General features: G+C 40.7%; 2 protein-coding genes across 2 annotated transcripts; one reads left to right on the top strand and one right to left on the bottom strand.

Annotated features, from left to right (window-relative positions):
• Window positions 1-435: 435 nt before the first annotated feature.
• Window positions 436-10,343, top strand: rhot2 (ras homolog family member T2). Its single transcript, XM_004562471.6, has 19 exons — window positions 436-636; window positions 1,307-1,365; window positions 2,261-2,342; window positions 2,476-2,519; window positions 2,837-2,890; window positions 2,978-3,030; window positions 3,387-3,495; window positions 3,673-3,774; window positions 3,914-4,012; window positions 4,103-4,211; window positions 4,328-4,448; window positions 4,666-4,750; window positions 5,429-5,574; window positions 5,681-5,781; window positions 7,085-7,215; window positions 7,340-7,420; window positions 7,511-7,633; window positions 8,150-8,352; window positions 9,014-10,343. Exons 1-19 carry the CDS (start codon window positions 600-602, stop codon window positions 9,129-9,131), a joined length of 1,857 nt encoding a protein of 618 aa, XP_004562528.2. The 5' UTR covers window positions 436-599; the 3' UTR covers window positions 9,132-10,343.
• A 1,227-nt stretch (window positions 10,344-11,570) lies between these two features.
• h1-0 (H1.0 linker histone) lies at window positions 11,571-12,996 on the bottom strand. Its single transcript, XM_004562470.4, has one exon. It carries the CDS (start codon window positions 12,736-12,738, stop codon window positions 12,145-12,147), a length of 594 nt encoding a protein of 197 aa, XP_004562527.1. The 5' UTR covers window positions 12,739-12,996; the 3' UTR covers window positions 11,571-12,144.
• Window positions 12,997-21,200: the final 8,204 nt, after the last annotated feature.

Below are 21,200 nucleotides of genomic sequence, written 5' to 3'. Positions count from 1 at the left end.
TAGTCACCACTTCTGTCAGGGGCTTTTCAACAGTTTTTTCTGGAAAAAAAAAAAAAATCAATCATCTATACACCCAAATTATTCTGTTTACAAAAATAAGATTCTAATTAATGAAAAGCAAACTCTCTAATTATAGTATTGACTGGCAATAAATGGGACAAATGTTAAAATATAGACCCCGATGATGTGCTCCATGTATTTATATTTGCGAGGATGAAATGTGATTTAAAAATGCTAAACTGGGAGTGATGAACACAGATTGATGTGAAACCACATATCATGTTTGATATTATTTTTTTCTTGTTTGCACTTGTTGTGTATTCCCTGTGATTTCAGTGTGTAGTTGAGCAAACAAACCCTGATCCAGTGCAGTAAATCCAAAGACAACAGTGCAGTGAGTAACGCCTGGCCTGTGCCCAGCAGAGGGCGTGGTTTCACAGTCTCCTCTGTGAACCGGAAAGATATGATTTCACCTTGGCTGCATATCGCTGTGGAGTGGCACACGTTTGTTTTAAGCTAGAAATTTGACATTCAAATGAATGGTGGATGTCACTTTAGTGCCGCGACGTGTCTGACTGTTCTCCAGAGAGAGAGGAAACATGAAGCAAGACGTCAGGATACTTTTACTGGGGGAACGTAAGTCATTCACACTGACAGCCGAGCACAAGCTAAGCAACTAGCAGCCATTAGCTGCCGTAGCTAACTAACTTTTTGACTTCTAGTTGAATATGTTCTGGGTTACTGCTGATGCCAAGAGGCGATAAGTGTCTTTAAAAGGAAAGAAGTTACTCATATAAAAATATATGTTTTATGCTGGTACAATATACTCCTGTCTGTCGTTTATATTTCGCTAGCTTAAAATATTTGACTGGAAAGTTACAGTTAATAATGCGCTGCTGGATTCTAGCGCGGAGTAATCGCAATAACGTTATCATTTTATGTATTTTTATCTTATTGACTGAACAGTTTTAAGCCATACTGTGCAAAACATAAGTATATTTCATTGATCGTTTATTGTTAGTTTGGAAAGTTTGCTTTGAGTTAGGTAAGCTAACACATCAGTACTCTCTAACGGTCGATACAGTCATCAAGGAGCCATATAAACTAACTAAAGGTAAACAGAGTAACAGTTAGCTGCCAAACAATAGTATGTCTTTTATATAATCATGCTTTCTTCTGAGTGAACACGTTTCAATTAAGTGTGCTATGAAGCGGTCACTCCGCATAATAACTACTTTATAACTAGGTGCTATCAAAATACGAGCTAGATTAGCGCCTTTCATCCTCTCATTTTCTTCTCTGACAGCCAAAGTGGGGAAGACATCTCTCATCATGTCTCTGGTTGGAGAGGAGTTTCCTGAACAGGTAACTGTAAGCACAGCTCACCACTGCTGTGCCTTTCTAAGCATCTAAACATTTGCCTTTTCTTGCTATGTACACTCCTTCACTTTTTTGGGTGCACCTTTTGAACTCCCTACTAACACAAATATCTAAGCAGCCAATCAAATGGCAGCAACTCAGTGCAGTTAGGCACGTAGACATGTTCTAGATGACAAGCTGAAGTTCAAACCGAGCATCACAATTGCCAAAAGACGTGATTAAAGTGACTTTGAACGTGGCATTATGGTTGGTGCCAGACAGGCTGGTCTGAGTACTTCAGAAACCACTGATCTGATCTTCCCATGCAAGCATCTCTGGGAGTTGGTCTGAAAACCAAAAAATATCCACTGAGCAGCAGTTCTCAGGTTAGGCATCCTGTTCATGCAAGAGTTCAGAATAGCTAGATGGGTTCAAGCTGATAGAAAAGCAACAGTTACCTTGATAGTAAAAAGAGGTTATTGGAGTATGCAGAAAATTAAAGCTAAAAGCACATTATGTACAACACTAAAGTAGATACCATCCTGTCAGCTGTCAAAATGAAGTTATAGTTAGCACAGACTAACAACAATTGGATAATCGCAATTTTTTGAGTGACGACTTCTGCTGTGACATTTGGATGGCAGTCGCATTTTTGTGTAAGCAACATGAAAGCATGTAACCAGCCTGCCCTGTATCAACAGCTCAGGTTAGCAGTGGTGTAATGATGTGGGGGATATTTTACTGACGTACTGCTTGACACAAATTGAGCATGGGTTAAACACCACAGCCTACTTATTGTTGCTGACCATATCTGTCTTTTTATGACCAGAGTCTTATTATGACTGCATCCAACAGTAGTTTGTGATTATTAATTCAGTTAATGATGTTTAATTTCTAACAGGTTCCCCCCAGAGCTGAAGAGATAACCATCCCTGCTGATGTGACTCCAGAGAAGGTTCCCACACACATAGTGGACTATTCAGGTAGCACATCATTATTACACCATTGATTTGTTCTTGTTGTACACTGTGTGTGCAGTTTGTCGAAGTTGCAAATTGTGCACATGTGTCTGAATGGCATGAGTTTGAGATTAATGTTTATCTTCAACTTTAACAGAAAAAGAGCAGAGTGACGAGGTCCTTAGAGATGAGATCATCAAGGTAAATGCAGCAAGCAGCAAGAGAACATAATAAATGTTATTATTTCCAGCTGGAGTGCACCTTTGCATACTTGTAAATAAAAATATGAAAGCTGGGGCCATAAAACTTCAGACTGATCCTTTTCCTTTCTCTGACTCCAGTTACATATATGCACTCTTGCGAAATGTAATCAGTACTTAAAGTTCTTTTATTGTTCTAGTTTTTGTTTTGTTTGTCTTTGAAATGAGTGTAAAGTAGCAATCATTTAAACCGTTTAAACTGAGTCTGCTCTCAGTTTTTAGGATTAAGATCCAACTTTCTTTTTACACCCCTTACAGGCTAATGTGGTGTGTGTAGTGTATGATGTCACCAATGAGGACACAATAGACAAGGTAGTAAACTACTGTTTGTCTTATATTGTGTCATACTGTACAGTGATCCCACGCACATGTGTTACATGCCGCCTTTTCTTTTTTCAGATTAAAACCAAATGGATACCTTTAGTCAACGGAGATGCAGAGAAGGGAAACAAGTATGTATTTGTGTGTGTGTGTGTGTGTGTGTGTGTGTGTGTGTGTGTGTGTGTGTCTGTGTCTGTGTGTGTGTGTCTGTGTCTGCGGCTAGGTGTCCTCTAATCTGTTGAACTTTGCACTCTTTTACAGTGTTTGTTTGCATATGATGTTGGCAAACATTGTAATCTGGGAACTAGAGCTTCTTGTGACATTTTATAAAGTGGACCTTAGCGCATCAGTGAAATTCTCAAAATGTGGAACGAGTATTAGTATTTGAATCCCACAAGTGACCAGGAGCTTAGGTTGTGATGTATGTGTTTAATAAATCCTGACGGTGTTGTGCTGAAAGTTCTTCTGTCTCCGTTTGCTACATCAGGGTTCCCATCATCCTCGTGGGAAACAAATCTGATCTGCGCTGTGGGAGTTCCATGGAAACCATTCTACCCATCATGAACCAGTTCTCTGAGATTGAGACATGTGTTGAGGTGAAACTTAACTCACACACACAGATCTAATCTCTCCTGTCTGTACACACCTGCTTATTTTACCTGGACTCGCCTGGATTCATAAAAATATTTACACATGAACACCTTATCTGCCTTTGGGATTTCTGTGACAATGATATCTGAACCATTCTTTGCACTTTGTCTCTTTTTTCCAAGTGCTCTGCAAAGAACCTAAAAAACATTTCAGAGCTGTTCTATTATGCACAGAAGGCAGTGCTACACCCCACTGCTCCTCTTTATGACCCTGAGGACAAACAGGTCAGCCATTATTTTTTATTTATTTATTTATTTATTTTGGAGCTGCATGCCAGGTGTGGTTCTTCCTGTCTGAAACACTTCACTTGTATACAAGCATACATTCAAATTAATTAATTTTATATCTAATGTTTATCTCTAGCTAAAACCGTCGTGTGTCCGAGCTCTCACCCGAATATTCTACATTTCCGACCAGGACAACGATCGCATCCTCAGTGATGCTGAACTCAACAGCTTTCAGGTGCTCATTTTAAACAAATCAAATGTTTTCTCAGCTTTTACTTCAGACAAACATCTGATTTGTTTACTAAAAACACATGTCTTCATGTAGAAATCCTGTTTTGGGAATCCTCTGGCACCACAAGCCTTAGAAGATGTAAAGACTGTAGTTTGGAAGAACACCAGCGATGGAGTCCAGGACAATGGCCTGACCCTAAATGGTTAAAAAATAATTAAATACAAAGTTATGAATGTCAGCGTGTAACCTTAAACCAGGTTGTTTGAGGGCCATATTCAACTAATGGTGTCACGTTTCTTTTTCTTCTTCTTTTTTCAGGTTTCTTGTTCCTTAATACATTATTTATTCAGAGGGGTCGACATGAAACCACGTGGACTATCCTCAGAAAGTTTGGCTACGATGACAACCTTGAGCTGACTGATGATTACCTTTACCCTGAGTATGTGTAGTGCCTGCATCCTGTCTCAGTCCAAAAACATAACATTGCTGAAGGCCACAGTAAACCAGTGGGGCATATAATTACACTGAAAACGTCATTGCTCCTGTACAGTTACAGTAATCTGTCATCCTGTTCATCCAGGTGGTTTTGACTTTGTTTGGTTTTTCTGCATTAGTCAGAGAAATATTGAAATATCTAAATGTTCTTCTGTTGTCAGACTCAGAGTTCCTGTTGGCTGCACCACAGAGCTCAATCATCAGGGTTACCAGTTCATCCAGCAGTTGTTTGACAAGTACGATGAAGTAAGTAGCAAGTTCAGTTGTTTGAGTCATGAGCTCTATTTAAAAAGTTTCCTTGACCTTGATGCTGGAAGGTACCTCAGTACTTGTGCAATTTTGTCTATTATGCACAAGATTTGATGTATGTAGTCAAGGAAAGTGTCCGTACACACTTAGGTTTAGTAAACTGAATGTTTATATGCCTCGGACAACAAAAAGTGCACAAACTGGCTCTTGTTCTCTCTGCTTGTAATTTTATGTGTGCTGTTAATGTGACAGTATGAATTCAGTTCTGTGTTAAAGGAGGTACATAGATTTTTTTAATGACTGCTGTCTCAGCTTTGTTATGAAAAATAAACAGGGTGCCGCTAACACATAAAGCCAGATCGATTAATAGAATGCAGTGAGTGTTTGAAAGGGTCTCGTGTCATGCTGCACAGTAAAATTAGTGTAAACATGATCTCCCTGTTAAATGGTAGCTCATACCATGTTGAGTCTATCCATCCATTCATCCACAATTCACAGGATTCACTACTCCTACGGTATTGATAAGAATTTAATCAAAGTTACACACAGTGATCATCTATAGGGTCTCACAACATTTGTCATAATAAACAGTGAACTGCGATGGATTGTGAGCCAGATGAGCAGTTACATTACTGACATTTTGGTTTTGAAGAAGTGCATTGCTTTCCCTCTTAGGATAAGGACTCCGCCTTGTCACCGAAAGAGCTTAGAAACCTGTTTTGCGTATGTCCTTACATGCCATGGGGTCCTGAAGTCTACATGACTGTCCCAACCACAAATAAGGGCTACATCTCAAATCACGGCTACCTCTGTCAGTGGACGTAAGTTTCTTTGTAAATTATTGACATTATGTGTTAAGTAAGCTCTGGGTTTACACTTTAATGCACGTCCAGGAGTTTATTGTCTGCACACGTATGACCTTCACAGGCTTTCTGCATACCTTGACATCCACCGTTGCCTGGAGCACCTAGGATATCTAGGCTACCCTATTCTCACTGAACAGGACTCACAGACTGCTGGAGTCACAGGTGTGTGTGTGTGTGTGTGTGTTTGTGTGTGTGTTTAACATGGATGGTGAATAAAAGGCATTATTACTGTGACACATAGGAGATATCAGTACTTCTTAAATGTAATTCTCATATGTTAAGCTCTATATTGGAAGATTAGTCTTAATGCTGTTGAATACGTTTAGCTTGTGCACGGTGATCTGATCTAATAGTTCCCCTTGAAATGGAAGTTTATAAATTGCATGTGTTTCAATACATTTATGGATGCATGCGTTGAAGCACAGTGCACTCTCTGCATGGCAAAGTAACTGGGTATTAACTCAATGAGTGATGAAGTTTGTATTTTGTGATTGACAGTATATGACAGGATGTGACTTAAAGATATCTGCAGACACATTGTGGGCAGTTTGAGAACAGTTTTGTAAGGATGTGTGATGTAATGTTACACATTTGTCAGGAAAACATCAAAAGTCTTTCATTTTTTCAAAGAGACTTTTAGTTTTCTTTTAGGTAGTTTGATGTCCATTGGTGAGTCAGCCTTTTTTGTGCAAGAAAACCTGATCTTACTTTGATTTTCTTTTAAATAAATAAATTAACCTCTTTGTGTACTTTGGTTTTAGCCATGTTAGCAGAATCATTCAGGGAAAGTCTGCTTAATAACTGCCTGTCATCAGGGGTTTTTGTACTGTGCGCAGGATAAAACCTCCTCATTTTAGTGTCATTGAGAACTACATTCAGGCTAAAGATTGCACTTAAGTAACATCAGTGAGTAGAAGCCAGTGTTTTGCTCTTCTTTTTATCTTTTCTGATAGATTTATTTTAAAGTTTAAATTCTTAGCTCTATTTCTATTGGTTGCTTTGAGCACAAACTTTAAACTTTACACTTCATTTAAAACTAATGCAGTGTTTATGTGTACGGGTATTGACAACCACTAGAGGTCACTTTACTCAAGGTTTATGTTCACCAGCAACTTTCATGTCAAATGTGAAATACGGCAAAACATTTTAAGATAACTAAAGTGGCTTATTAGATGGGGCAGTAGCAAATACATGTGTTGACCAGTTTATCTTTGGGTAATTTCTACACTGTTTTTACAGGCTGATCTTTTGGCATCTTATGTTTTGGTGTTTTAGGTTTTTTTCCAGAATTTTAACATCTGAAATGTTTAACGTTTTTCTTTTGATGAGCATCGGTGGTGCTCTTACAGCTAAGCTAGTTGAAGTCTAACCAGCTTCATAGGAAAAAAATAGCATATCAGTGTTTTTGCCCGTTTTGTGATTTATTTGTTTGTTTGTTTGTTTGTTTAAATGTTCATATGTGAAGTGACACGAGAGAAAAAGGTGGACCTAGAAAAGCGACAGACCCAGAGATCAGTATTTCTCTGCAAAGTGATTGGACCAAGAGGGACAGGCAAGTCGGCCTTCCTCCAGGCCTTTTTGGATCGCCACACTGTGGTATGTCCCCATCACCTAGTCCGGAGCTGAATGTCATATGTTGCATTCTTAGGTAGTGATAGACAAATACCACTCTTTACTATTAACTCTGATCATGCTAAAGTGTCTTTTTTTGCTTTAATAGAATAAAGGCGATTCCAGCAGTGCCTTCTGCCCTTATGTCATAAATACTGTACAAGTCAGTAACCAGGAAAAGTACCTTATCGTAAGTAGCTCCCATGGGGATTTTTTTTAAATCACCGTCTCTCTCTATCTGACCCTGACTATAACCTGAGCAACCTTCTCTTCTCTGCAGCTTAACGAGGTAGATGTGGAGACAGAGTTCTTGAAGAAGTCAGACGCCTCCTGTGATGTTGCTTGTCTCATGTACGACATCAGTGACCCCCATTCCTTCAACTATTGTGCCAGCATATACAAGGTCAGTTGCAGGACCATTTGAAGGACAAAGTGTCAATTTCTATTTATTTTTTAATTTTGAGATCAGTTCTACTTTTACTGTGTGTTTTGCTGCTGTTTACCCACAGTTACCCTATCTGATAATCCAGCACAGCTCACTTTGCAGCCTCTCCCAGTCTTTACCGTTCGTATATGTAATTACAGAAAGATAAGTTTGGAGAGCTGAAGATTGCAGAGGTTAGACGGTCCAACATATTAAATAGACTTGAGACAGACATCCTTCCAGCATCATTATCAGTTTTTTAATATTTGTTTGACTAAAGAAAGATTCAGTTACAATTACTCTGCAGTTACTAAGCAACACATAAACATAAACTGTGATTTAATTTTCTTGTATTCGGACCCACTGGCTGTAATTAGTTGACAACCCCATAGTTATGTGTTATCTGAATTACATTAGGACACCCTTTTATATAAATTTGCTCCTCTCTCAACTCAGCTTTTCACTGTTTGAACTTGTTAATTTTTTTTAATTTAGCAACATTACATGGAAAGCAACATCCCATGCGTGCTGGTCGCCTGCAAGGTGGACCTTCCTGAAGTGAAGCAGTTCCACGGGATGACCCCAGCAGAGTTCTGTTATAAGCACAGACTGCCTCCACCGATGCCCTTCTCCACGCTGTCCCTTGACTCCACCAGCAAGAACATCTACACAAGACTTGCCTGGGCAGCCATGTACCCGTATGTTTCAGTTAGACAGCCTGCTGCACTCAGTCACCACCTCCTGTTTTCAGTCACCATTTAGGTTCTTTGGTACAGGGAGAACATCCCAGGTTGAGCCCATGTTAGATTTATTAATAGAGAAGTATATGTGAGGTAAATGTCTCTATATATTATATATATATCCACCTATAGGAACCGTATATTGTTTTAGGTAAACTGCGCACAGATTAAAAATATCCTAAGTGCTGTCAGACATTAGATAACACTGTTACCTGTAACTGTATAGTACCAATGACCGTTTCATAAACATCATACACACAGATTCTGACAGTCACTTTGGTTTGCACGTGCAGAGGGAGATGATGGCAGGCAGGCAGCAGAAAGCCGAGGCAGGGGTTAATTGCATATTTATGGCTCTGCACATACTAAATAAAGTGTAGAGTTATATCTACCACATTTTATTATCATTAAAAATCATTTTGATATACAGAGTTTCTAGGGGTGTATTCAGGAGAAAGTTTCATTAAAACTGTAGAAACTATAAAGCTGAATGAATAAAAGGTGCTAGGTGAAGGTGTAAAGTAAGCTAGATGTTTGTAATATTAATGCTTGTTCATGGTTTTTTTTTTTTTTTATTGCTGACCCTCTGTGATTGCTCTTTTTCCCTTTCAATCTCCAGGCACCTGAATGGTTCAGACATGAGCAACACAACATTCTGGCTGAGAGTGGCTTTGGGCTCGGCTGTGGTTGCAGTTCTGGGTTTTGCTATCTACAGAGCTGTTGCCAGACTGAAATAACTGACAAGCTGGAAAGGCTTTCCCCCCCCAGCCTGATGCTCCATCCATCAAGACCAAACCTCTGTGACCAGATGCAGAACCGCCACAGCTTGAACTAGACAAAGTCCATGTCATCTTACTTTTTTTTTTAATACCCTGAAGGCTTCCAGGACACTTTCCATATCTCTGCCATTTCCATCATCTGATCTCTTCTCCACTTTGAAGTCAGTTGATCACATCACACCAGCAGCAAGCTGATGATCGTATTATTCCCCATGCTGCCGGGCCCAGCTTTTTCCGCCTTACATTGTTCGTCCAGGCTAAGTAGTGGGTAGCCTTTCTGTGCTTGACACTCCAAGAACTGCTACTGTTAATATCCAAAAAGGTGCTTTATCAGAGGGGAGGAAATGCAGGAAGAAAGCAGTGTCAAGCCCACTGCTTTCCCCCTCAGTGTCAATATAGTGCTAATGATGAGAGATTTTTATATACGTGCATAAAGCAAAATATGCCAAATTGAAACACGAACCAAAGGGCAGCATGTGAAGCATTTTGGCAAAGACTACTTGCTGATTGGCTGCTGCTGAAACCCACACATGAGAATCGCTGTTTCTTCTGACTGAGATACCGGAGATACAAATTAATCGTATACGATTTGCCAAATTAATCCAGTGGCAGTGGGTAGTTGTAGCATGCTACTTTCCTCTTAGGCATGCTGTTTGGACTGATGAAGTATTGTTTTTCTTTTCTTTTTTAGTAGCAAAGTGTTAATGGGGAATGCTGTGGCAGGGAGAGATTTCTCTTTGTGCAGAAAGAAACTTTCCTTTCATGTGGAAGATGGTGGTTTTGCATTTGCCGGAATGTAGGAAATATTTTCTGCTCTAAAAGGAGACCAGGCACACCTACAAAATTTTACATTTTTAATGAAAAATGTGGTCATTTATCTTTGCTTCTGCTAGGTTTGTCAATTTCACTTTGAAGTTAAATTAATTTTAATCGATTTTAACTGTTTGATTTGTGCTTTTTTTTTTTTTTTTTCTCCCCCCTAACACCCTTCCAATGATTTTCCTGTGTCACAGAGTCCACCATTGTATTGTTTTCCCACTATGACTCTTTGATTATTATACCTGTTTTGTTGACTGATTTAGCTCTGAACCCACTGTTTCCGGACGTTTCTTTGACTTTTAAAACAGTTTTCTTACTGATTTTAGTTGCTTAATAAAAGACCAGACCAGACTGGGTGGAGACGTCATGACTGTTGAAAGAGATGTTGTGAAACTGTAATTATTATTGATGTTTAATAGTTGGCACTTTTATCTTTGGACCAAGTTTCTGTCGTTACTGAAGTTTTTTGTTTTTAGCGCTCAAGCGAGAGCAGATGTTTTTAATATCTGGCATCCGAGTGTATATGAGTCACAGGAGGAATGGATTCTCTGTAAACTTAATCACAAAACCTTATTTATTTATTTATATGCGTAAAGAGTTAAAATACTGAAAATTAGATTACTCCTCATTGATGCGGTTTCAACAGTGGCATGCTTTGGTTGGTCTGCCCGCTGCACATTGATTGCTCAGCAGGGAGCTTTTAAACAAGGTTAGTGCAGCAATCTTACATCCCTATATAAAGATAACAAGAGGGGAGTTATTTACATGTAATCCTGATTCCTGACTCTCATCATCAGTTGGGAATCCAGTCTGCTGCCGCCTTTGTGCCGACTGCAGTGAAGAGGAGCCCGTTTGTTCCTTCAGGACGCCACAAGATGGCAGAGTTGCTCCTCAGGTAAGGAGGAGGACGGCAAACGATGGGTGTGTCTGCAAAGGCACCTCCTCGGGGATCTGCAGCCCCTCTACATGATAGATGTTGAGTTTGATGTGCGAATGATTGTTACAGGTTAACCTGTATGTCCTCTATGTAGGAGCGTTTGAATTGTGGGTTTCACTAAAAAGCGTTAACCCCCAGTTATTTAATGCCCCTGCCATTGTATACAACTGCATTTTCATTGTATTAAAGTGCTTTATTCCTGTGCACATTTCCCGCTCTGTTGTGTGCAGGCTTCGTGCTTTATGTCACTCGGATTATAAATCAAACCTATTGTCTGCACCCACGGAGAGCAGGTTGCACTTGATAAGTTGAAGTATTGCTTCATAGTGTAAATTGCCACGTTATAACTTGAAGTCATCTCAAGTTTCACTATATTTAATCAGCTCTTATGCGATTAAAATATGTCATTAAGGCTTCCGTAGGTGGGCTTTGTTAAATCCCAGCGCATAACTAATACTATGGAAAAGAGGGTTTATATGTCATCCCAAATATCCACACATCCAAAATTGAGAACACTGTGTTCTTTGTCCTTGCAGCCAAATAAATGACATATAAGCCTTTAGAGTTTTGCTGTGCACAGTATTTTATCCATCCGCTTCACGAAGCGAATTACGCACATGCGCGCAATAAGTTGAAAACACTTTTTTGTTTTTTAGAAGATGACAAAGGTTTATTGGGTCGCAGTGTAAGCAGTCTTTAAAAGTGACTGAATACAGAGTGGTGCTTGTACATCATGAGTCGTCTGAACATGGAAAAAAATATATACAGGATGGAGTCTGAATGACCACTATAGAGGCTTTAGGAAATTCTTGCTGACGCTCGCCTCCCATGGTCTGTACATTGTGAAGGCTCAACAATGCTCAACATTGAAACATTTGTATTTTCAGCATGACCTCGTGCACTAACAACAACTATTCATGACTTCCACTGTATATACAAGTTTTCCTTATCAGCAAGATCTCACTCTAGCCCATAAGTAACCGAGGATCAGACGGGAATTAACAGTATTATTAATATTATTATTAACGCAATAATTAAAAAAACAAAAAAACAATGCTCACAATTATTTCTACAGCTTTTTTAGGCTATAGTGCAAATGGAGAGAAAACTACTGGTAAAAACAGTATAAGTTTGCATGACACCTTACAAAAATAATACATATACGAAAACATTTCCTTAAGTATTTACAGTGATTTTGCCTCCGCTATTGTCCATTCACTTCTTTTTTGATGTCTTGGCTGCCTTTTTGGGTGTCTTTGCCTTGGGCTTGGCTGCTTTCTTTGCTGGTTTTGCTTTGGGCTTGGCTGCCTTGGGTTTCTTCGCCGGTGCCTTTTTGGCTTTTACTGGCGTCGCCTTCTTCGCGACCTTCTTCACTTTCTTCGCAGCTGCTTTCTTGGGTTTCTCCGGTGTCTTGGCCACCTTCTTGGGCTTGGCCACCTTCTTGGGTTTGGCGGGCTTAGCCGCTTTCTTTGGCTTGGCGGCCGTCACCGCTACCGCCTTGGTGGACTTTTTGGAGTCCTCCGGTTTGGTGAGCCTGAAGGATCCGGACGCGCCGATTCCCTTGGTGTGTCGCAGCGTCCCAGCCGCCACCAGTCTCTTCAAGGCCATTTTAATCTGGACATCGGCGTTGTCGCCCACCTTGTAGTTTTTCCTCACGTACTTCTGGATGGACTGACGGGACGCTCCGCTCCGGCTCGCGTCGTGAACAATAGCCGCTTTAATCATGTCCGAGTACTTGGGATGAGAAGCGAGCTTCTTGGGCTTGGATGCCTTCTTGGCTTTGGCTGGAGCCGTGGATGTCTCCGTCATGATGACTTTTTTGTTCTTCTTTGTTTTGAGTAAGTTAACCAGCAAGTCCTGGAAGGTGTAAGTGTCACCCTGCTCTGTGCACAGGAACGTCGAGAAGAGCGAAATAAACGCGCAGTCAGAAATGAAGCTTTTCCTCTAAGTCCAGGTTATCGGACAATGCGCTACTTTATTTCTGCTTATAAATAATAAAAAATCTCATCCACACAAAGTCGCGCTTTAATACCCGGGATCAGTTTAAGTGTCTTATTCCACAGGCGCGTTAGTGAGCCTATGAAGCCTATCTGCGGACGTGATTGAGAACACCAACTGCCAGCAGCTGATCTAGCGGACTCCATGGAACTGGCGCCGTCCCGTTTGTGTTTCTTCATCCTCCAACTCCTGACAAATATAAAAACTCCCGATGAATACTACCGAGCGGAACATCACGGGCTGATAGCAGAGACATTGGGCTTCACGCCGGCACACTCGTTGTCCTCCATCCGCGCCGGCCAACAACTTTTATTCCAGGAAAACCCGCTGGAAGTAACGCGTGCCGTGAACAATTTTGCACAATTCGCATTAAATTGACCCAAACACGCGGAACCTGGGACAAAATCACCCAACGCACATCGAAACTGCATCTATGCTCGTGCTGATGCACGCTGTTCGTGCAATGCAGGAGTCCGTTTTTCCTTTTAATACATGGATACATTTTCACAACTAACACAGTCCGGCCATTGACTTTGAGTGACGTGGTCGAGATTATTTACTGTTAAACCACGTATAAATTAAATGTCACGGTATCCAAGTTGCAGGTGACACTCGGGACGGTAATGTGGGTTTATTCGGATCGTGACACGCTTCGTGGGTTCCCCGTGTTTGCTCATATTGAGGCAGAATTGGTTATAACTGTCACTATGGCAGTCTCCACTCGAGCTTCATTGTCAGGAAAGTTGCCAACACCTTCAAAGATTAGGGATTCTGATAGCGGGTCTTAAAATTGATCACACCGTTTCTGACAGGGGTCACGGATGAGTGGTCGCTGTATGACCAGGTGTGAGTCCAGCTGCACACGGGGGACCGCAGCCGAAACCAAAGTCCTTCAGTATAGGGCGCAGTGATGGCTTTCTTTTGTTCAGGAACTGGCGCATCAGACCACAGTCAATAACAGGTTGGACGTGTGGTTTTGCTCATGATAGTGAGGGTCTGGGGTGCCGATGCAAAGCAGCAAAAAATAGATCCCAGATAATGAACTTTGCAACAATTCTGCTACATTATTTCTCATTTTAATATCAGGTTTACTGTCCCTCCCTGCAACGCCATTTTGATTCCTATATGAAACTCACAGCCACAGGAGTAGTGCTCTCACTCGACTTTTGTGACGTGCTTATCCAAGTTATTGGGGACTAATTTTTGGATGGATACCAGTTTCTGTCCTCCTGCGCATCACACTAAATCTTGCACACATACACACACAAAAACCACGCCGACAACTAGGCAGCTTTTCACAGAGGAGGTCCTCCACTGTAGGCTACTGCAGGATTCTGCCCATTTTGGAGTACCCACTAAAGTACCCACTATTATAAAATTACATTTAGCTAGATTGCAATAATATCTCGCGTGCCTGTTTCTATATAAATATATATGAATGACATATAAATTATTTCTCTCCCTTGTTTATCCACCTGTGTGTTTATAGTGAGTTTAAGGACTGAGTGGGTTTTGTTTTGGGGGGCTTCTGGCGTGTGTGTTTCTCTGTTAACCACAGTCTGGGTGAGTTAGTGGGTTAGTGAGTGAGGAGGGATTGAATGGGTGAAAACGATCAGAGAGGGGAGGGGGCGTAGAGTGAATGAATGTGTGTGTGTGTGTGTGTGTGTGTGTGTGTGTGTGTGTGTGTGTGTGTGTGTGTGTTTTTCCCCCCCTTTCATGTGGTACACATGGAGCTTAAGAGGGACGGAAAAGATGAAAGGATGAGTTATGAATGGATGAGTGTGTGTGTGTGTGTGTAGGAGGGTCCATATGAAATAGTATTTATACTCATATAGCACAAGTGCACGGGTGGCGTTGGTGGTGTAGGTAGGTGAAGGAGTGAATAATTGAGCTCAGGCGAGCTGGAGGGAACAAAAATATGAATGTGGTGTAAGTGAATGGAGGAGAATAATTGGGCTGTGCGTTGCGCGTGTACGCGTTTGACTGTATAAATACTCACTGTTGGTTTTATGATAATATGGACAACATCTCTATTGTTTGTGGCTCCTTTTCGGGGTCAGGAGTAACAAGAACAGCGTTCGCGTTTCGGCTTGTTTGATTGGAGTGGAGGGCTGACTCCGGGGCCGTTGTTTTTGTCACCGGTTGCTCGCAGTGACGCGTCATTGTTTTTGGCCGCTTGTGCCCCGTTTAGGAAGCGGTGCTGAAAAACAGCAGCCAAACACGGAGTTGTAGTCCAGTTAGACCACTCCCTGCGTTCACCGGCAGAGGGATGTCCTTCACACAGGCTGGACCTCCCGAGCCCCGCTCAGCGCGCAGCATCGAAGTAATTATCGGGGTAATGATATGTAACTTGACGAACGTGGCACTTTTATTAGGACCGTCGCGGAGGCGTTTCTGTTTCACAGGCGACTCATAATTAACAATTATCCGCTGATTGTCTGAATCCCTCCCACAATTATAGCCTGCTGTGGCCCCTTCCCCCCACCCCTCCCCTCAAGCATTAGAGTCTCAGTGGTGTGGGACAAGTGATTAAGTCGATTAATCAATTAGTTGCTCGAAAGGAAATAATTTTTGATTGATTAGTATTTTATGCAAACATGGGTTGGTTCCCCGGTATCTGCTTCTTTTTGTGTTTCACATTACAATAAACTAAACAAAAGAAGCTGTTGAGGTGGCTTTGGACTCTGTCGCTTAATTACTTCTCAGTTTTGTAATAGTTGCAGCCTTATGTAGGCGGCGCTGAGATGGTAGAGCGGGTTGTACACTAATCAGAAGGTTGGTGGTTTGATTCCTGGATCCTCTACATCACAGTATTATTGGCAAGATGCTTCAATGTATTTATTAGAGTGTGAGTATGTGTACATTAGGTTAAAAAAGAGAGATATGTTAGTGTTTAGAGTGTTCAAATAGAGTAAAGAGAAAAAAAAAACAGTCCATACATGCTGCCTGTGACCTTAAAAGATCCTGATGCCACTTTGGTGTTGACTGTGCATTTATGGGTCATGTGTGTCTGAGATTCGCCTTACATAATGTTTGACCCAGTGCTGGTGTAGTTGTCTAAAGTTGGAGAGAGTGGAGTCGGAGTTATGTTACATATGTATTTACAGAAGACAGCTACACCATCGCGTCACGTGTGTTAGCGTTCCCACTCTAAATTTATCTGATGCCAGTTTGTAATTTTAGCTGAAGTAAACAATCTCAAGTCTCGTCCTGTCGCTGGTCCAAAGCATTCTGGGTAACATCAGCCACCATTTTGCTTCTGAAGGCCTCATTGTGCAGCCTATCAGAGAAGTTGATCGGATGTCAGAGGGTCCAGAACTGCCCAGCAGACAATTACACTGTGTTACGTTTAAAAGAGCACTGCTTTAAATTCAGTATTTGTAAAACTGGTTTTATTACGGTCTCGTAAATACACCACACAAACAATTTCCCTCATTGTTTGAGCAGCATTGAGCATTGTTTGAGTAATTTGTCATATTTTACCTCATGTATATCTAGAGATTATCCTATGTGGAAGAGTTTCCAGTCAGTTACAGTAAAAGGACTGTTTTAAACTAAAATGTATGACGGGAACATCTCTCTATGAATACATTTTGGAAGCGAGAGGGATGTAAAAGGCTCCAAATTTGTTTAGCTGCCAACAGTTAGTCTCAGAATCCATATCTACAACTATGATAATAAAACGGATGACTACACCACCTCTTAAACGGGAAGGTGGGAATCGCCAGACATCCCATGATACAAAATATCACAACACTCATCATATGATACGGCAGTTTTTAACATTTTGCAATAATTAGAAACGAGTATTGCAACAATTATAAAAATAATATTGCAAATTATGTCCGCAAAGTTAAACTCTGTCAGTATATGTCTTATCCAATAAAATCAATTTCTCTCAATTCAGTTATCACTTATTTATTTTAGCAAAATGAGATTGTTAAGTAAATCAACATTGTCATTAAAATTGGCCGTAAATGTTGCCATAAGACTGAGTCAGTCTATTAGTCTTTGCATGAATGCGGTCAAGTTGGAAATGACATGCAATCGGTTTCTGATAATACAGCAGTTAACTGTGTTAAATCGTCAAAATCACACATCTGTTGTTGCCCACACAGACTGAAATTTACATTTAACTGTTCCATTTGTGCTCAGCGGTCTTCCTGTACCACAGGAATATAACCAGTTGGTTGCCTCTAAAACTCTGGTTACAATTTCTTAACAAGAATGATTGGAATGAAGAGGCTAGGACCTCAAGATGGTGCGCTTATGAGCTTGATTTTTTTTTTTACTTAATAAGGTAGATGCAAGTTATGAAAACTGGGCAGGACAGGGCTTAACAGTATACTGTATGTTTTATGATAAGGGAACTGGGTTTGGGATGAACTCTTGTTTGGTTGTTTATACTCAGTAAACGTGGATAAAGTGACCAAGCTATTATGTGGCATTTTGAGTCTGGCTCCCTATTAAAAAAATGTATATTTTTGGTAAATTCTAAATAATGATAATTTTTTTAAAAAAAGGAACATAACCAGAATATGCCAGAATCAGCTGGCAGCCTGTCCCCTCTAGTTGTGCTCATTGACGGGGACTCATTCAGACTAATGCCAACATGTCGGCAATTTGTCTGCATTTATAAATTAGACAAATTATTTATTATTTGCAAACCTTTGACAGTCTCTCTCTGAGTGATTGCAGTCAGTCCAAGTCAGACTAGTGCAGAAAGCTCCCCTCCCATCGGGCAGTATGAGCTGACTTGGTTGTATTTTAATATATTTAATAAAATATTGATATTTGGTGTCCTTGTATCGATATAGTACTGACAAACAAAATTTCAAAAGTTTTGTGAATATTTTTTCCCCATTCCTGCTAAACACTGAACAAAAACCAGAGCTGTTACCTGTCAAGATCATCTTTTCCACACAGTATGTCAATGTGTCTGTACCATGATCTGCATGTGAGCTAGTGTAACATTGCTTCCAGAATAACCTAAATATTAAACACAGATCCTTGTACACTGTATAATTTATCCATGCTAGAAAAGGGCAAATCGAGGCTGATACGAAATGAAGCGTGTTAATCTTTTAACACTTGCACCTTCCAATAAATCCACTTTACTTAAAATCTGCTGTTTTGCATTGCTTTATGATAGACTTGAATGCAGGCCAGCCATTTAACCAGCAGCACCCAGCAGCACATTTTTGTTCTTCTGCAGGCTTTGTGCTTCAGCTTCTTTAAAAGTTCACCAGTTAAATCTTTCAAACTGCCAAGTCTGGGCTTTAGTCTGGCTGGTTTTATTTGAAAGAACCATTTGTGCCATGTTTCAGCACATAGTGGCAATATGGCAAGTCTCCAGAAGTAATCGGACACTTGGCTGACAAATGTGCGTTTGGTTCGCTGTGTGTCATTTCTGTGTTGGTTCACGCTGCTGTGGATCACAACTGCTGTACTGATTATCAGATCCTCTGTGGATCTATAAAATGTAAGCCCCTGGTAAGCCTTAGAAGCAAAAAAAAACTGAGCGTAAATCACAAACATCCACAAAGAAATGAGAAGAGTTCATATGAAGCTGTTCTGTCAAACATGGTGGTGCTTCTTTCCTGGGTTGGGTTAATAAAGCTGACAATAGAAGTGGCCCAGTGGCATCTGCCTGCGATTTCACAGCTGATGGAAGCAACAAGATGAATTCTTAGATTAATCTAAACTCCCCCACTCACAGCCAAAGCAACCAAAGAGGTTTTTAGGATGAAATTGTGAAATATTTGGTCATTTTTGCTTAATCTGGTTACATCAGGAAGTCTATCCGGAGCAAAAATCTGCCAAATCAAACATGCAGATCGACCTTCTGTGGAGCAGCCGAAAGTAGTTTGTTTTTGCTCACTTAAGGGAAATGGACTTATAGAGTTCTTTTCTACTCTACCTGAGCTCTTTGTGCATGCACCCATTCACACACACTGTTTTCCACACCTAAGTGCTTTCTATCCAGCATTCACACTCTGATGAACACATCGGAGAGCAGATCAGGGTTCAGTATCTTGCCCAAGGATACTTTTGGCATTCAGGCTGGAGGAGCCAGGGATACACCCACAAATCTCCAATCAATATATGACCACCTCTAGCGTGTGTCAGCTTGGTGCATGCATAAGATGATTCTGTTTATGCTGTTTATGATGTGTCTCACTACTTTAGAAACCTTTGGCACTGTCTGTATGACAACTTGTCTGTCCTTCAGTTTGTGCTGAGAGTCAAATCTCTCAGGTTGATTTGAATTGTGATGCAGTAGAGGGCCCGAAGAGTGACAAAAATGTGCAACTGCCCAAATTGTTACTGTCTGGACTGTATATCATCATTTTATCCCTGTTCAGGCTCAAAATGCCAGTTATGGATCTGAGGTGGACATTGTTTAGTTCAACTGTCATTTACGCTGTCACAGCTTTCTGTGAGATTAGACCTTTACCACGGTGACGCTAGGCCTTGCTGAGAAAGTGAGAACAGCTTTTTGACACTGCAGTGGTTTTAATATTGTTGTCTTCAGGCCAGCTGGGTGTGTGTGCTCTCCGTCGAAGTCTAAGTGTGTGTTCTGGTTTTGACAGCTGTGTCATCGCTTCGATGTCGGAGCAGGTGTCAACGGCCAAGTGCTGCGCTGACCGCTGCGCATCCGAATCAACAGAGGCCGTCAGTTCGCATCGCACCAAGAGGTTCTTTGTGAGCGTCTCTTCAAAAACGCCCTCTGTCATTTTGGTATGTAGAGTAGTTAACTATTTCCACAATGTCAGCTGTCAAACCACCTCTCGTATAACAGGCTGCTCACTGGACACAGTGTGTCAGAGCACCTGCGAGCTGTCAGTCACACCAGCAGAAGCTTTGGTGAGGGATTGTCAGCTGACAGTTGAAAGATTGTTTTGGGGTTTTTTAACTGAAGTGCTGAGTCATGATGTCAAGCAGCCATCTGGAGTTCTTTCAGTAAACTAAAGTTATCGTATTAAGGTGAGATGGCACAGGCAAAATCCTGTCCCATGCTACCTGAAAGAAATAGTTCCAATAATAAGTTTAAGTCTTTATCTGCAGTGAATGGGTCGTTTGGGCACTTTGCAAATTTGCAGTTGTATCAACAGTTCAGGCTGGTGGTGCTGTAATGGTGTGGGGGATATTTTCGTGCCCCTTACAACAAGCTGAGCATCATTTAAACATCACAGCACCTTGTTCAAACTACACCATGAAGAATTAAAGCAGTTCTATAGGTACAATCAGGTACTAGCAAGGTGTACTTAATAAAGTGGCCCACGAGTGTACACAGACTTTGTCAAATATACAAATGCAGCATTGGCAACTTGCATTTAAAAATCTAATTTCTGGCTGTGAATGTTTTACAGTCGGGTTTGTTTTTATGTCACCCAGAGCTCGACTAACAGAACTTTTTTCCCCTTAAAAATGGCAAAAATGTGCTTTTTCTGGCTTTTCCCATTTGTGGAAATCTGAAACAAGAATTTTGAGCAGTTGCTAATTTGCAACAAAACATTCAAAGAACTTACAATATAACAGGAAATGATTCTTACCTGGGGAAGAGCCAAAGTGATAACTGTTATTAAAAATGTAATTCGTCTGCAGTGTCTCTCTCTCTCTCTTTCTCAGTAGCAATAAAACTAAACCAGAGCAGCATTTAGTTTGTAATCAAACACTTATAGTGATATTTTGGTTATATGCTGTCACATCTGATTGACACTGGCACTCGTAAAGAATGCTGAATTTAGCTCTAATCCTGACTTTAGCCTTTGCCCCTTTAATACACTGGGACTTACAGTAGGTAGAGAACATGAGCAAAACAAGCTGCAGCAGCAGTCAGACACTAACTCTGAGCTGTGTAATGTGTGCCAGCTTCATTTTAATTGAACCTTTCTTTGGTTCGTCTGGGGTTGTTTTTGTTTTTGCGTTTTGGTCTTTCCCCCATTAGTTTCATGGTTTTATTTCAACATCTCCTATAAAAACTAAAATTTGATTGATTGTTTTTCGCTTTTCCCGTGCTACCAAAATATTTTGCAAACTGTTTTTCAAAAAATCTGGGAGAATACTTTTGCACATAGTGCAGTTCTGGTGTCTTGCGGTGCTGAGTTTTACCAACAGAGGGCAGCAGCATTTTAAACACAGGTTAGAAATTGTGTTATTTGGCATCTATCAACATAATCACTGACTTGAGGGGAATTCAAATTACAAAAACCGTGTCAGAAATTTCTGCTTGTGTCAGATGATGATGATGATGAAAGTAAATGGTTGAA

Source organism: Maylandia zebra, linkage group LG8, assembly GCF_041146795.1.
Source record: "Maylandia zebra isolate NMK-2024a linkage group LG8, Mzebra_GT3a, whole genome shotgun sequence".
In the NCBI taxonomy this organism is placed as follows: domain Eukaryota; kingdom Metazoa; phylum Chordata; class Actinopteri; order Cichliformes; family Cichlidae; genus Maylandia; species Maylandia zebra.
The sequence above is the reverse complement of the archived record's forward strand: the minus strand, read 5'-3'. Positions and strand labels throughout refer to the sequence as shown.

Bases quoted from the DNA above. Each gene is read 5' to 3' on its own strand.
- rhot2 (XM_004562471.6), top strand. From the start codon at position 600: ATGAAGCAAGACGTCAGGATACTTTTACTGGGGGAAC. The intron at 2,520-2,836 runs GTAAATGCAGCA...CACCCCTTACAG, and splicing joins TTAGAGATGAGATCATCAAG to GCTAATGTGGTGTGTGTAGT. The intron at 3,031-3,386 runs GTATGTATTTGT...TTGCTACATCAG, and splicing joins GATGCAGAGAAGGGAAACAA to GGTTCCCATCATCCTCGTGG.
- h1-0 (XM_004562470.4), bottom strand. From the start codon at position 12,738: ATGACGGAGACATCCACGGCTCCAGCCAAAGCCAAGAAGGCATCCAAG.